This window comes from Lithobates pipiens, unplaced genomic scaffold (genome assembly GCF_037356315.1).
Source record: "Lithobates pipiens isolate NorthernLeopardFrog02 unplaced genomic scaffold, aLitPip1_a1.2 Scaffold_8, whole genome shotgun sequence".
In the NCBI taxonomy this organism is placed as follows: Eukaryota; Metazoa; Chordata; class Amphibia; order Anura; family Ranidae; genus Lithobates; species Lithobates pipiens.
In genome coordinates this window covers 692,605,168-692,622,561 of record NW_027507903.1, presented here as the reverse complement: position 1 = coordinate 692,622,561, position 17,394 = coordinate 692,605,168, and the positions used below count along the sequence as shown (strand labels likewise).

Sequence of the window (17,394 nt, the reverse complement as noted above, 5' to 3'; positions counted from 1 at the left end):
TCTAGGTGCAGGGACATGGTCTCTAGGTGCAGGGACAGAGTCTCTAGGTGCTGGGACATGGTCTCTAGGTGCAGGGACAGAGTCTCTAGGTGCAGGGACAGAGTCTCTAGGTGCAGGGACATGGTCTCTAGGTGCAGGGACATGGTCTCTAGGTGCAGGGACAGAGTATATAGGTGCAGGGACAGAGCCTATAGGTGCAGGGACAGAGTTTCTAGGTGCAGAGACAGAGCCTCTAGGTGCAGGGACAGAGCCTATAGGTGCAGGGACAGAGTTTCTAGGTGCAGAGACAGAGCCTCTAGGTGGAGGGACAGAGCCTCTAGGTGCAGAGACAGAGCCCTTTAGGTGCAGGGACGGAGTCTCTAGGTGCAGGGACAGAGCCTATAGGTGGAGTTACAGAGTCTCTAGGTGCAGGGACAGAGCCTATAGGTGGAGGGACAGAGCCTATAGGTGGAGGGACAGAGTCTCTAGGTGCAGGGACAGAGTCTCTAGGTGCAGGGACAGAGCCTATAGGTGGAGGGACAGAGTCTCTAGGTGCAGAGACAGAGCCTATAGGTGGAGGGACAGAGCCTATAGGTGGAGGGACATTGTCTCTAGGTGCAGGGACAGAGTCTCTAGGTGCAGGGACAGAGCCTCTAGGTGCAGGGACAGAGCCTCTAGGTGCAGGGACAGAGTCTCTAGGTGCAGAGACAGAGCCTCTAGGTGCAGAGACAGAGCCTCTAGGTGCAGAGACAGAGTCTCTAGGTTCAGGAACAGAGTCTGTAGGTGCTGGGACATGGTCTCTAGGTGCAAGGACAGAGTCTCTAAGTGCAGGGACAGAGTCTGTAGGTGCAGGAACAGAGTCTCTAGGTGCAGAGACAGAGTCTCTAGGTGCAGGGACAGAGCCTCTAGGTGCAGGGACAGAGCCTATAGGTGCAGGGACAGAGCCCATAGGTGGAGTTACAGAGTCTCTAGGTGCAGGGACAGAGCCTATAGGTGGAGGGACAGAGTCTCTAGGTGCAGGGACAGAGTCTCTAGGTGCAGGGACAGAGCCTCTAGGTGCAGGGACAGAGCCTCTAGGTGCAGGGACAGAGCCTCTAGGTGCAGGGACAGAGCCTATAGGTGGAGGGACAGAGTCTCTAGGTGCAGAGACAGAGTTTCTAGGTTTAGAGACAGAGTCTCTAGGTGCAGAGACAGAGCCTCTAGGTGCAGAGACAGAGTCTCTAGGTTCAGGAACAGAGTCTGTAGGTGCTGGGACATGATCTCTAGGTGTAGGGACATGGTCTCTAGGTGCAGGGACATGGTCTCTAGGTGCAGGGACAGAGCCTATAGGTGCAGGGACAGAGCCTATAGGTGCAGGGACAGAGTCTCTAGGTGCAGGGATATGGTCTCTAGGTTCAGGGACATGGTCTTAAGTGAAAGGACAGAGCCTATAGGTGCAGGGACAGAGCCTTTAGGTGCAGGGACAGAACCTATAGGTGCAGGGACAGAGTCTCTAGGTGCAGGGACAGAGCCTATAGGTGCAGGGACATTGTTTCTAGGTGCAGGGACAGAGTCTCTAGGTGCAGGGACTGAGTCTCTAGGTGCAGAGACAGAGTCTCTAGGTTCAGGAACATAGTCTGTAGGTGCTGGGACATGATCTCTAGGTGCAGGGACATGGTCTCTAGGTGCAGGGACAGAGCCTATAGGTACAGGGACAGAGCCTATAGGTGCAGGGACAGAGCCTATAGGTGCAGGGACAGAGTCTCTAGGTGCAGGGATATGGTCTCTAGGTTAAGGGACATGGTCTTAAGTGAAAGGACAGAGCCTATAGGTGCAGGGACAGAGCCTTTAGGTGCAGGGACAGAACCTATAGGTGCAGGGACAGAGCCTATAGGTGCAGGGACATTGTTTCTAGGTGCAGGGACAGAGTCTCTAGGTGCAGGGACAGAGTCTCTAGGTACAGGGACAGAGTTTCTGGGTGCAGGGACATTGTCTCTAGGTACAGGGACAGAGTCTCTAGGTGCAGGGACAGAGTCTGTAGGTGCAGGGACATGTTGATCAGTCCATTAGAACATGAAATGTGAGAAAGGACTGGTCTGTCCCTAGGTTCAGGAACCGACTTGGATGAGAGCTCTGTAGATAAGAGGTGTGCTGGATCAGAATCAGGAGGAACCTTCATAACAGATGAATGGCAGCTCTTGTCCACAGCACTTGGAGCTCCAGGTAAAATTCTGTGCGGGGGCCCCTGATATCATTCCGCAGGCATTGGTGAAAGGGGTGTTAGGCTCTCTGGACCCCCAGTAGCTGAATCCCCCCCATAGCTGTGTGCCGCTCCAGTACCAGTTACTTTTGAAGCGGTTGAACCTCAGCCCCATCCAGAAACCTGTACTGGGGGTGTAGGGGGACAGGAGGGTGGCCACGTTCTTCTGGTCCTGCTGAGACAACACTGCAGCCATGTCGGTAAAATTATTGCGGCAGTATACACGTGCGTTCAACCACGACATGGGGGTCAGTACCAAGTGCAGCATACCTGGGGGGAGAGAAAATTACATGAGAGGGGGTAAGACATGGGGGTCAGTACCAAGTGCAGCATACCTGGGGGGAGAGAAAATTACATGATAGGGGGTAAGACATGGGGGTCAGTACCAAGTGCAGCATGCCTGGGGGGTGAGAAAATTACATGAGAGGGGGTAAGACATGGGGGTCAGTACCAAGTGCAGCATACCTGGGGGGAGAGAAAATTACATGAGAGGGGGTAAGACATGGGGGTCAGTACCAAGTGCAGCATACCTGGGGGAGAGAAAATTACATGAGAGGGGGTAAGACATGAAGGTTTGTACCAAGTGCAGCATACCTGGGGGGAGAGAAAATTACATGAGAGGGGGTAAGACATGAAGGTTTGTACCAAGTGCAGCATACCTGTTGGGGAAAGGGGATAAGGCATGGGTGAAGGTGCTCAGTTCCTGGTTGAGGCTTAATAAGAATTGCCCCATTGGTGCCCTTTGGTCACTGGGAGAGGGAGTTGGACCAATAGGGAGGGCTCAGTGGGTTGATGGGAGGGTGGGTGTCAGGTAGGAGCACATGACCAAATGGGCGACCTTTCTGCTTTGCTAGCCAAGTAAGAGATATTACCCATCATAGGGGACTGGCATATGGGGGGTGGCTTTTGGAGTCAAGGTACATACACAGGGATTAAAAAAAGGGGGCAGTGGGTACTTTGAGAAATCCTCCATAGGGTGTCTTTGAAAACTGTGGGAGGGACAATAGCGGGGCTTTTAGTGCCATCAATGCTAAAGGCCAGGCCGGGAAACCTTCCTTGATCCCCTCTTGTCTGCACTACACTCTTTTCTTCCTCTTTGGGTTCATTCTGTTATTTACGGACTTTCAGTTTTCTTCTTCTCAGTGGTGGGACTCGTGTTCAGCATGGCCGGTGAGATTCACCTATTCTTACATCAGGAATCACCGACCAGGCGGGTCATGTAATAAGGTTGCTAGCTTCAACCCAAATCATGACTGCAAGGGTTAAGCCTGTGGCAAATTCTGCGGGTTTAGAATTTGTGGTCTTGGGAAATTTATGGTTGAACTGACCACAGCCCCCTATTCCAATGAATAAAATAAGTTAGGCATCCATTAGTTGGGCCTTTTTTTAAGCATCCATTAGTTGGGCCTATTGTTAGGCATCCATTAATTGGGTCTATAGTTAAGCATCCATTAATTGGGTCTATAGTTAGGCATCCATTAATTGGGTCTATAGTTAGGCATCCATTAGTTGGGCCTATTGTTAGGCATCCATTAGTTGGGACTATTGTTAGGCATCCATTAGTTGGGACTATTGTTAGGCATCCATTAGTTGGGCATATAGTTAGGCATCCATTAGTTGGGCCTATTGTTAGGCATCCATTAGTTGGGCCTATTGTTAGGCATCCATTAGTTGGGCCTATTGTTAGGCATCCATTAGTTGGGTCTATAGTTCAGCATCCATTAATTGGGCATATTGTTAGGCATCCATTAATTGAGCCTATTGTTAGGCATCCATTAGTTGGGCCTATTGTTAGGCATCCATTAATTGGGCCTATAGTTAGGCATCCATAAGTTGGGCCTATTGTTAGGCATCCATTAATTGGGCCTATAGTTAGGCATCCATAAGTTGGGCCTATAGTTAGGCATCCATTAGTTGGGCCTATAGTTAGGCATCCATTAGTTGGGCATATAGTTAGGCATCCATTAGTTGGGCCTATTGTTAGGCATCCATTAGTTGGGCCTATTGTTAGGCATCCATTAGTTGGGCCTATTGTTAGGCATCCATTAGTTGGGTCTATAGTTCAGCATCCATTAATTGGGCATATTGTTAGGCATCCATTAATTGAGCCTATTGTTAGGCATCCATTAGTTGGGCCTATTGTTAGGCATCCATTAATTGGGCCTATAGTTAGGCATCCATTAGTTGGGCCTATAGTTAGGCATCCATTAATTGGGCATATTGTTAGGCATCCATTAATTGAGCCTATTGTTAGGCATCCATTAGTTGGGCCTATTGTTAGGCATCCATTAATTGGGCCTATAGTTAGGCATCCATTAGTTGGGCCTATAGTTAGGCATCCATTAATTGGGCCTATAGTTAGGCATCCATTAGTTGGGCCTATTGTTAGGCATCCATTAGTTGGGCCTATTGTTAGGCCTTCATTAGTCGGGCATATTGTTAGGCATCCATTAGTTGGGCCTATTGTTAGGCATCCATTAATTGGGTCTATAGTTAGGCATCCATTAATTGGGTCTATAGTTAGGCATCCGTTAGTTGGGCCTATAGTTAGGCATCCGTTAGTTGGGCATATTGTTAGGCATCCATTAGTTGGGCCTATTGTTAGGCCTTCATTAGTCGGGCATATTGTTAGGCATCCATTAGTTGGGCCTATTGTTAGGCCTTCATTAGTCGGGCATATTGTTAGGCATCCATTAGTTGGGCCTATTGTTAGGCATCCATTAATTGGGTCTATAGTTAAGCATCCATTAATTGGGTCTATAGATAGGCATCCATTAATTGGGTCTATAGTTAGGCATCCATTAGTTGGGCCTATTGTTAGGCATCCATTAGTTGGGCCTATTGTTAGGCATCCATTAGTTGGGCCTATTGTTAGGCATCCATTAGTTGGGACTATTGTTAGGCATCCATTAGTTGGGCCTATAGTTAGGCATCCATTAATTGGGTCTATAGTTAGGCATCCATTAGTTGGGCATATAGTTAGGCATCCATTAGTTGGGCCTATTGTTAGGCATCCATTAGTTGGGCCTATTGTTAGGCATCCATTAGTTGGGCCTATTGTTAGGCATCCATTAGTTGGGTCTATAGTTCAGCATCCATTAATTGGGCATATTGTTAGGCATCCATTAATTGAGCCTATTGTTAGGCATCCATTAGTTGGGCCTATTGTTAGGCATCCATTAATTGGGCCTATAGTTAGGCATCCATAAGTTGGGCCTATAGTTAGGCATCCATAAGTTGGGCCTATAGTTAGGCATCCATTAGTTGGGCCTATAGTTAGGCATCCATTAGTTGGGCATATAGTTAGGCATCCATTAGTTGGGCCCTATTGTTAGGCATCCATTAGTTGGGCCTATTGTTAGGCATCCATTAGTTGGGCCTATTGTTAGGCATCCATTAGTTGGGTCTATAGTTCAGCATCCATTAATTGGGCATATTGTTAGGCATCCATTAATTGAGCCTATTGTTAGGCATCTATTAGTTGGGCCTATTGTTAGGCATCCATTAATTGGGCCTATAGTTAGGCATCCATTAGTTGGGCCTATAGTTAGGCATCCATTAGTTGGGCCTATAGTTAGGCATCCATTAGTTGGGCATATAGTTAGGCATCCATTAGTTGGGCCTATTGTTAGGCATCCATTAGTTGGGCCTATTGTTAGGCATCCATTAGTTGGGCCTATTGTTAGGCCTTCATTAGTCGGGCATATTGTTAGGCATCCATTAGTTGGGCCTATTGTTAGGCATCCATTAATTGGGTCTATAGTTAGGCATCCATTAATTGGGTCTATAGTTAGGCATCCGTTAGTTGGGCAAATTGTTAGGCATCCATTAGTTGGGCCTATGGTTAGGCCTTCATTAGTCGGGCATATTGTTAGGCATCTATTAGTTGGGCCTATTGTTAGGCATCCATTAATTGGGTCTATAGTTAGGCATCCATTAATTGGGTCTATAGTTAGGCATCCATTAATTGGGTCTATTGTTAGGCATCCGTTAGTTGGGCCTATAGTTAGGCATCCATTAATTGGGTCTATAGTTAGGCATCCGTTAGTAGGGCATATTGTTAGGCATCCATTAGCTGGACCTATTGTTAGGCATCCATTAGTTGGGCATATTATTAGGCATCCGTTAGTTGGGCCTATAGTTCAGCATCCATTAGTTGGGCCTATTGTTAGGCATCCATTAGTTGGGCCTATTGTTAGGCATCCATTAGTTGGGCATATTGTTAGGCATCCATTAGTTGGGCATATTGTTAGGCATCCGTTAGTTGGGCCTATAGTTTGGCATCCATTAGTTGGGCCTATAGTTAGGCATCCATTAGTTGGGCATATAGTTCGGCATCCGTTAGTTGGGCCTATTGTTAACCATCCATTAGTTGGGCCTATTATCCCCGATGACTAATCTCCTCCTGCTGCTGGCCAATGTTACACTGCATTGTCCTGTGTTGTATCTTAGTCACATGGTTAATTAGGCTAGAAAAACAAAAAGAAATTACGAACCAGGCGGACCCTGCTTAGCCTCTGAGATCAGAGGAGATCTTACAGTAGAGCCCCAGCCACCTGCACTTGCTCGTCTCTTGCTCAGTGTAATGGAGACTGTCCATCGCCAGGCCCCTCTGCAGTCACATAGTCTACAATAGCTGTAGTGTGCAGGCCATAAAAGATGATTGCAGATTGTATTTGAATGATGGCTATGCAAATAATGCTTTACAATTACAGCTTGGAAACATCCATAAAAGTCAAAAATTATCCCTCCGGGAAGGTGCAGATCACCCACAACAAGGGAAATGTGACTGGCAGGTTCAGGTCATAGAACGCATGTTAAAAAGGGAAGGTTGAAGTCATAGAGCCTATGGTAAGAAGGGAAGGTTCCGGTCATAGAGCGTATGGTAAGAAGGGAAGGTTCCAGTCATAGGCGTATGGTAAGAAGGGAGGGTTCCGGTCATAGAGCCTATGGTAAGAAGGGAAGGTTCCGGTCATAGAGCGTATGGTAAGAAGGGAAGGTTCCAGTCATAGAGCGTATGGTAAGAAGGGAAGGTTGAGGTCATAGAGCGTATGGTAAGAAGGGAAGGTTCCAGTCATAGAGCGTATGGTAAGAAGGGAAGGTTACGGTCATAGAGTGTATGGTAAGAAGGGAGGGTTCAGGTTGAATAACACATGATAAGAAGGGAACGTTCCGGTCATATAACACATGGTAAGAAGGGAAGGTTCCGGTCATAGAGCGTATGGTAAGAAGGGAAGGTTCCAGTCATAGGCGTATGGTAAGAAGGGAAGGTTCCAGTCATAGGCGTATGGTAAGAAGGGAGGGTTCCGGTCATAGAGCCTATGGTAAGAAGGGAAGGTTACGGTCATAGAGTGTATGGTAAGAAGGGAAGGTTACGGTCATAGAGTGTATGGTAAGAAGGGAGGGTTCAGGTTGAATAACACATGGTAAGAAGGGAAGGTTCCGGTCATAGAGCGTATGGTAAGAAGGGAAGGTTCCAGTTGTATAACACATGGTAAGAAGGGAAGGTTCCAGTTGTATAACACATGGGAAGAAGGGAAGGTTCCAGTTGTATAGCACATGGGAAGAAGGGAAGGTTCCAGTCATAGAGTGTATGGTAAGAAGGGAGGGTTGGGCCTATTGTTAACCATCCATCAGTTGGGCCTATTATCCCCGATGACAGATCTCCTCCTGCTGCTGGCCAATGTTACACTGCATTGTCCTGTGTTGTATCTTAGTCACATGGTTAATTAGGCTAGAAAAACAAAAAGAAATTACGAACCAGGCGGACCCTGCTTAGCCTCTGAGATCAGAGGAGATCTTACAGTAGAGCCCCAGCCACCTGCACTTGCTCGTCTCTTGCTCAGTGTAATGGAGACTGTCCATCGCCAGGCCCCTCTGCAGTCACATAGTCTACAATAGCTGTAGTGTGCAGGCCATAAAAGATGATTGCAGATTGTATTTGAATGATGGCTATGCAAATAATGTTTTACAATTGCAGCTTGGAAACATCCATAAAAGTCAAAAATTATCCCTCCGGGAAGGTGCAGATCACCCACAACAAGGGAAATGTGACTGGCAGGTTCAGGTCATAGAACGCATGTTAAAAAGGGAAGGTTGAGGTCATAGAGCCTATGGTAAGAAGGGAAGGTTCCGGTCATAGAGCGTATGGTAAGAAGGGAAGGTTGAGGTCATAGAGCGTATGGTAAGAAGGGAAGGTTCCAGTCATAGAGCGTATGGTAAAAAGGGAAGGTTCCGGTCATATAACACATGGTAAGAAGGGAAGGTTCCAGTCATAGAGCGTATGGTAAGAAGGGAAGGTTCCAGTCATAGAGCGTATGGTAAGAAGGGAAGGTTCCAGTCATAGAGCGTATGGTAAGAAAGGAAGGTTCCAGTCATAGAGCGTATGGTAAGAAGGGAAGGTTCCAGTCATAGAGCGTATGGTAAGAAGGGAGGGTTCCGGTCATAGAGCCTATGGTAAGAAGGGAAGGTTCCGGTCATAGAGCGTATGGTAAGAAGGGAAGGTTGAGGTCATAGAGCGTATGGTAAGAAGGGAAGGTTCCAGTCATAGAGCGTATGGTAAGAAGGGAAGGTTCCAGTCATAGAGCGTATGGTAAGAAGGGAAGGTTCCAGTCATAGAGCGTATGGTAAGAAGGGAAGGTTCCAGTCATAGAGCGTATGGTAAGAAGGGAAGGTTCCAGTCATAGAGCGTATGGTAAGAAGGGAGGGTTCCGGTCATAGAGCCTATGGTAAGAAGGGAAGGTTCCGGTCATAGAGCGTATGGTAAGAAGGGAAGGTTCCAGTCATAGAGCGTATGGTAAGAAGGGAAGGTTTCGGTCATATAACACATGGTAAGAAGGGAAGGTTCCGGTCATATAACACATGGTAAGAAGGGAAGGTTCCGGTCATATAACACATGGTAAGAAGGGAAGGTTCCGGTCATATAACACATGGTAAGAAGGGAAGGTTCCGGTCATATAACACATGGTAAGAAGGGAAGGTTCCGGTCATATAACACATGGTAAGAAGGGAAGGTTCCAGTTGTATAACTTATGGTAAGAAGGGAAGGCAGACAGACCTCAATAAATATGGGAAAGAACATCAGGAAAGATGGATCGGCATACCTGAAACCAGTCCATTGGGGCCTGTCCACACTTGTGATGCTGTGCTGGAGCTGGTAGAACCTGTCAGAAAATGAACTGTTTTAAAAAATGGGCCGACTGACAGAGCAATGGTCTCCAAGAACCGATATACAACGTCTCACAGCATCGCCAACCCATTCTCTACACATGCCGGGCACTATGTACCCCACTCAACTCACCTTCTCTGCCACACATACACGTACATTTGCTTTCCAGTGCAGAAGTCAACTAGTTCACTCTAGTCCCAGATACCCTCAAGAGGGCCTAACACTATGGAAGCCCCAGAATTCTGCAAGAGCCCTGCACTGGTATGCCCCAGGATTCCATTAGAACAGCTCATGCGGTGCCCCTTATCAATCCCACCACCCTGCCCAGGCGGTGCATGCAGAATGCAGGGCCCATCAGGGGAGAACTCTGTTGGCTTTTCATGACCAGTGTGTTCTTTTTGGGTGGCTGGGCGTATATTAAGGTAAGGGCCTGGAGCTGCAGCTCCAATAGCACTTATGTTATTCTAGCCCTGCATATATGCACTACAACCGTGTTGCTTTTATTAGGCTAGGCTCCTTCACCTTAATGTGCTGGGGAACAGGTGTCTTCAAAAGATGGCAGCTGCCTAACTTGCACCCCCCCCCCCCCTCCGCCCCAGGGTGTGTGACACTACTCTATGGCTCTGGGGGAGGAGTGTGAGTTTCCTGGACCAGGGCGACCAGTCAACAGGATGGCGGCAGCTGTGCTTCTGCTCTCATTGGTCTGGCAGATGCCAAGATACCAGTGGTGGTCACACTTCTGCCCTTTCCAAAGAGCTTCAGCCATGCAGGAGGGGTGGCGCCACACCTCAAATGACTGGGGTAGACCATTGGAGGTGAGCAATGATGCGGGTGAGGGCATGTAGGAAGGTGTTGCCAGGTCCTGCTCTAGTCTCCACCCCACAAGTCAGGGACGGAGTTAATGCCCCCACTAGTCAGCTTTAACTTCATGTGAGGTCACATGCCAGGGGAGTGACCATAGACAGGCTGCTCTGCTGGCCCCGTGTATGTTTGGCCCAAGGAGGTGCTAGATCACTATATTACATACAGGTTGGTTCCCGATATGGATTTGTATTTTATATATCATGTCTCGTTCTGTGCACCCGTACACCTGGGAAGTTTCCTTCAGCAGATTTAAGTTCAGCCTAATAGTTTGGCCCTCCATATATTCCCAGTTTCTCACGTGCCCCCATTGGAAAATGAATTGCCCACCCCAATCCTATGAGAAGAAGCAGATTATGAGACAAAAGAGGAGACTTGAGACATTATAAAACGACTTCCACTAATAAGGAGATAAAATCTCTGTGAGACTGAAACCTTCATCTCCAGTTTGATCCCAATGGAATCTCCCAGATGGAAGGCCCTCCAGCTCTTGAGTCAGCCTCAGCGGGCAATAAAAGGTGAAAAGCCCTCCAAACCTCGGCACAATGTTCTGATTTCAGAAGAAGTGATTTATATCCCCCACATCGGAAGTCAGAATAAAAGCGTGTATAAGAGAGGTGTGGGCGCCATTTTGTGCCGCGTTGGGTTTTTGGGTTCTAAATTACTTTTTTATATTCTCCGATCTACTTCCCCAAAGCCGGCTGAATTGTATTAATGACACCTCTAGGATAAAGGATAAGATCCCGTACACGTCCCAGTCAGAGGGCGGGGAGGTTGCAGACACACAATGGCACTGGTTCGGGAAATATGGTAGAAGACCAGCAAGAAAGCTGAAGACATTGGTGTACCTGTGACGGTTTCAGGAGTCTGGGATGATGTTGTTGGCGATGGAGAGCTGGAGGTGCTGGAGGTACTGGATATGGTGGAATCTGTGAAGGAAAATGACCCATAATGTACATCATGTGGGATACAAACTTCTCACATCTCCATTGCCGATCTCAGGTCTGTGTTTGCCAAAACAGCAAATCTCCAGCACACACATAGCTCCTCCAAAATATTCTTTATTGAACATGCACAAGAACACAGGACAACTTCCTGACATGTTTCGGCCTCTTAAGGCCTTCATCAATTGAAGCCCTAAGAGGCTGAAGCATAGCAGAGGGTCACCCTGTGTTTATTGCGTGTTCAATAAAGAAGATTCTGGAGGAGAAGCCACATGTGTGCTGGAGATTTACTGTTTGATGGGCAATTCTGCCATCCTGGAAGAGGACCACTCCACACACTGTTTCAGGGTGGAGGAGACACAAGGAGAAGGTGAACTGTAGACTGTGTTTGCAAGCTTTAGTGCCAGGGTCAAGCTTGGAGACCAGTAGCTATATTAGTAGAGAGGCTCCCACCAAACAGCAGGATAGGCATACAAGCAGGTCACTCTGGTAGATGAGGCAAGCTCAACCGTGGTACAGCACTAAGCACTAACCGGTGTTCACCAGAGCACCCGATGGAGGGGATGGGTTTTGCTGCATCTTAGTACCAGGTTGCGGTCCTCAGGATCACCCCAAGAGGTGACCAAGCCGGGGTCCAGTAGCAGATAAAGCAGGTAGGCAGTGAACAGAAGCGTAGTTGGTAAACAAGCCAAAGGGCAGTAACGATCAGTTGCAGGTTGGAATCATAGGGAAGCGTAGTCAAGGAGCAAGCCAAAGGGCAGTAACGATCAGTTGCAGGTTGGAATCATAGGGAAGCGTAGTCAAGGAGCAAGCCAAAGGGCAGTAACGATCAGTTGCAGGTTGGAATCATAGGGAAGCGTAGTCAAGGAGCAAGCCAAAGGGCAGTAACGATCAGTTGCAGGTTGGAATCATAGGGAAGCGTAGTCGAAGAGCAAGCCAAAGGTCGGTAATGAGCAGTAGCGAAGATATTGACGTCAGCAGGAGTGACAAGAGGGAGATCTCCGCTGGAGAGAGCTCAATAATCTGGCAAACAGGAAGTGCAAAGGCATGGCTAAAATAGGTAACTTATGAATAAGTTCATGGGAGGAGCAAAGGGTTCAAGACAAACAAGACAAAAGGCAAGATTGGTCAAGGAATTGTCCAGGGATCTGTCCAGCATCTCAGGTGGCTCTGCAAGAAGAGACATGGCCAGACACAGCAGACACATTTGGACTTGGGAGATAGTCAGCACAGACATACAAGCAAAGCTGAGCTACCCAAGAAATGGAATCACATTGAGACCTGTTTATAATGTACAACCGGGACGAAACGTATCGAGAATGACACAAATATTAATTTTCACAAAGTCTGCTGCCTCAGTGTTTTCAGATCTTTTTGTCAGATGGTACTATAGGATGCTGACGTATAATTACGAGCATTCCATGAGTGTCAGAGGCGTTTACTGACAATTTACATGACGTTTATGCAAAGAGTCAATATTTTTCAAGACCTCTGCAATTCCCCCCTGACAAGCTGTCAATCAACTTCTGGGCCACGCCCTGACTGATGCCCCCCCCCCCCCCAATCAATGCTTGGAGTTGGTCAGAGTTTGTGGGGTGTTTTTTGTTCCCCCGCCTCTTGAAGATTGACCACAAGTTCTCAATGGTATTAAGGTCTGGGGGAGTTTCCTGGCCATGGACCCAACATGTCCATGTTTTGTTCCCCAAGCCACTTAGTTATGACTTTTGCCTTATGGCAAGGTGCTTCATCATGCTGGAGAAGTCATTGTCCCTCACCCAACTCTTCTTGGATGGTTGGGAGAAGTTGCTTTTTGGGGATGTTTTTGTACCATTCTTTATTCATGGCTGTGTTCTTAGGAGCCCCCCGCTCTCTTGGTTGAGAACCCTTAAGCAAACATGAATGGTCTCAGGAAGCTTTACTGTTGGCATGACACAGGACTGATGGTAGCACTCACCTTTTCTTCTCCAGACAAGGTTTTTTCTGGATGCCCTAGACCAGTGATGGCGAACCTCGGCACTCCAGGTGTTTTGGAACTACATTTCCCATGATGCTGAAGCACTCTGCAGTGTTGATGAGCATCATGGGAAACGTAGTTCCAAAACATCTGGGGTGCCGAGGTTCACCGTCACTGCCCTAGACAATCAGAAAGGGGATTCACCAGAGAAAATGACTTTTCCCCCAGTCCTCAGCAGTCCAATGCCTGGACCTTTTGCAGAATATCAGTCTGTCCCTGATGCTTTTCCTGGAGAAAAGTGGCTTCTTTGCTGCCGTTCATGACACCAGGCCAAAAGTCTTCTCCTCACCGTGCGTGCCGATGTCCTCACACCTGCCCGCTGCCATTCCTGAGCAAGCCCTGCACCGGCGGTGCTAAGAGGAACTAATCCCCTCGTTTTTCCTTCTGCAGCCACTGAAAATAGAATGGATCAGTTCTTCTACTGCCCCCATTATCCACCTCCTGCTGTGATCGGGCTCCTATGTGCTCTGACTTCACTAGAAGGGATTTATATCCCCCCCCCCACATCAGACGTCAGAATAAATGGTGTATGCTCGATAAGAGAGGTGTAGGTGTGATTTTGTGCCTCGTTGGGTTTTTTGTGTGGTAATTCTAAATGACTTCTTACGTTCTCCAATCTACTTCCCTAAAGCCGGCTGAATTGTATTATTGACACCTCTAGGATACCTAGACCCCCTGGCACTGGTTCAGGAAATATGGTGGAAGACCAGTAAGAAAGCTCAAGACATTGGTGTACCTGTGACGGTTTTGGGGCTCTGGGATGATGTTGTTGGTGATGTAGAGCTGGAGGTGCTGGAGGTACTGGATATGGTGGAAGCTGAAGACATTGGTGTACCTGTGACGGTTTTGGGGCTCTGGGATGATGTTGTTGGCGATGTAGAGCTGGAGGTGCTGGAGGTACTGGATATGGTGGAAGCTGAAGACATTGGTGTACTTGTGACGTTTTTGGGGCTCTGGGATGATGTTGTGGGCGATGTAGAGCTGGAGGTGCTGGAGGTACTGGATATGGTGGAAGCTGAAGACATTGGTGTACCTGTGACGGTTTCAGGAGTCTGGGATGATGTTGTTGGCGATGTAGAACTGGAGGTGCTGGAGGTACTGGATATGGTGGAAGTTGAAGACATTGGTGTACCTGTGACGGTTTCAGGAGTCTGGGATGATGTTGTGGGCGATGTAGAACTGGAGGTGCTGGAGGTACTGGATATGGTGGAAGCTGAAGACATTGGTGTACCTGTGACGTGTTTGGGGCTCTGGGATGATGTTGTTGGCGATGTAGAGCTGGAGGTACTGGATATGGTGGAAGCTGAAGACATTGGTGTACCTGTGACGTGTTTGGGGCTCTGGGATGATGTTGTTGGTGATGGAGAGATGGAGGTGCTGGAGGTACTGGATATGGTGGAAGCCGTGAAGGAAAATGACCCATAATGAACATCATGTGGGATATAAACTTCTCACATCTCCATTGCCGATCTCAGGTCTGTGTTTGCCAAAACAGCAGATCTCAAGCACACACATAGCTCCTCCAAAATCTTCTTCATTGAACATGCACAAGAACACGGGACAACCTGCTGACGCGTTTCAACCTCTTAAGGCCTTCATCAATTAAAGCCCTAAGAGGCTGAAGCACACCAGAGGGTCACCCTTTGTTTTTGAGCGTGTTCAATAAAGAATATTCTGGAGGAGCCCCGTGTGTTCTGGAGATTTACTGCTTGATGGGCTATGCTGCAGTCCTGGAAGAGGACCACTCCACGACTAAGGGTGGAGGAGGCCCAAGTAGAAGGCGAAGTCATCCTGGCAAATGAGGCAAGCTCAACCGAGGAGCAGACTCTAAGCAATAACCGGTGTTCACCAGAGCTCCTGATGGTGGGGATGGGTTTTGTTGCATGTTGGTATCATGTTACAGAATCGCTCCACCAGGAGGGGACCAAGCTTTGGGCCAATAGCAGATATAGCAGATAGGCATCAAGCGAAAGCGTAGTTGGTAAACAAGGCAAAGGTTGGTAAGGAGCGGTTGCAGGTTGAGATCATAGGGAAGCGTAGTTGCGGAGCAAGCCAAAGGTCGGTAATGAGCAGTAGTGAAGATGTGGACGTCAATACAGGTGACAACCGGGAGATCTCCGCTGGAAAGGGCTCAAAAATCTATCTTGCAAACTGGAAGTGCAAAGGCATGGCTAAAATAGGAAGTCCCATGGGAAGAACAAAGGGTTCAAGACAAGCAAGACACAAGGCAAGGTTGGTCAAGGAATTAAGGAAGTTTCACGCACTGTTTAAGGATAGAGGAGACCCAATGAGAAGGTGAATGGTGTACCATTTTTGTTATAGACTGTGTTTACAAGCTTTGGTGTCATGGTCAAGGGTCAGGCTTGGAGACCAGTAGCTATGTTAGTAGAGAGGCTTCCACCAAACAGCAGGATAGGTATATAAGCAGGTCACCCTGGTAGATGAGGCAAGCTCAACCGTGGTGTGGACTAAAGCAGGTAGGGAGTGAGTAGACGTGTAATTGGTAAACAAGCTAAAGGTCGGTAACGATTGGTTGCAGTTTGGGATCATAGGGAAGCAAAGTCGAGGAGCAAGCCAAAGGTCGGTAATGAGCAGTAGCGAAGATAGGGACGTCTGCACAAGTGACAAGAGGGAGATCTCCGCTGGAGAGAGCACAATAATCTAGCAAACAGGAAGTGCAAAAGTAGGAATAGGAAGTTCATGGGAGGAGCAAAGGGTTCAAGGTTCAAGACAAACAAGACACAAGGCAAGATTGCTGTCCAGCATCTCAGGTGGCTCTGCAAGAAGAGACATCGGCAGACACATTTGGACTTCGGAGATAGTCAGCACAGACATACAAGCAAAGCTGAGCTACCCAAGAAATGGAATCACATTGAGACCCGCTTATAATGTATTTGGAATGTGAAACGACCGACTACGAGAGTGAATCCAGGAGGAGAGCAGCAACTGTGGTCAGAGGGGTCCTATCAGAAGATCCAGAGTTCTGGTGATGTGCTAACAAGCAACCTTTCTCCAGCCCAATCAGGGGGGAATCTATCTAGTGCCCTCTAATCCTGGATAGGAGGGGTGTATGTACAGGGGTCTCAATTACAACTCGGCCCCATACTCCAGCGGGCCCCCAGTGCGGCTCCCTCTAATTCTAGATACCAGGAGTGTATGTTCAGGGGTCACAGGGGTCTCAATTAAAACTCAGCCCCATACTCCAGGGGGCCCCCAGTGCAGCTCCCCTCTAATCCGGGATAGGAGGGGTGTATGTTCAGGGGTCACAGGGCTATTGGTCCCCTGTACAGCCACCATAGACCATTGGAGGTGAGCAACAAGGATATGATGGTGGTGAGGGCATGTGTGACGATGTTGCCAGGTCCAGCTCTAGTCTCCACCCCAACAGGTAAGGGACGGAATCTTTGCCCGCACTGGTCGGCATTGACTTGATGTGATGTCACATTCCAGGGGAGTGAATTACAATAGAGGGAAAATATAAAAACCATCACGGGGTTCCCATAGACAGGCTGCTCTGCTGGCCCCGTGTATGTTTGGCCCAAGAAGGTTCTAGATCACTATATTACATACGGGTTGGTTCCCGATATGGATTTGTATTTTATATATCATGTCTCGTTCTGTGCACCCGTACACCTGGGAAGTTTCCTTCAGCAGATTTAAGTTCAACCTAAAATTTCTGTCCTCCATATATTCCCAGTTTCTCACGTGGCCCCATTGGAAAATTAATTGCCCACCCCAATCCTATGAGAAGAAGCAGATTATGAGACAAAAGAGGAGACTTGAGACATTATAAAACGACTTCCACTAATAAGGAGATAAAATCTCTGTGAGACTGAAACCTTCATCTCCAGTTTGATCCCAATGGAATCTCCCAGATGGAAGGCCCTCCAGCTCTTGAGTCAGCCTCAGCGGGCAATAAAAGGTGAAATGCCCTCCAAACCTTGGTTCTGACTTCAGTAGAAATGATTGATATCCCCCACATCGGGCGCCAGAATAAAAGCGTGTATTCTCGATAAGAGAGGTGTGGGCGCCATTTTGTGCCGCGTTGGGTTTTTATTTGGCAATTCTAAATGACTTCTTACGTTCTCCGATCTACTTCCCCAAAGACGGCTGAATTGTATTACTGACACCTCTAGGATACCTAGACCCCCTGGCACTGGTTCAGGAAATATGGTGGAAGACCAGTAAG

At 48.0% G+C, this 17,394-nt stretch overlaps 1 protein-coding gene across 1 annotated transcript in view; it reads right to left on the bottom strand.

Moving 5' to 3' along the window:
* Positions 1–377: 377 nt before the first annotated feature.
* The window catches only part of LOC143962455 (L-selectin-like), a 28,644-nt gene continuing 11,627 nt past the window's right edge, over positions 378–17,394 (bottom strand). Inside the window, exons 4-5 of the mRNA XM_077471725.1 lie at positions 9,322–9,381; positions 378–2,488 (exon numbers count right to left, since the gene is read on the bottom strand). Coding sequence (XP_077327851.1) covers positions 2,121–2,488; positions 9,322–9,381 — 428 coding nt within the window. The 3' untranslated portion in view covers positions 378–2,120. The remainder of the gene's footprint in view (positions 2,489–9,321; positions 9,382–17,394) is intronic.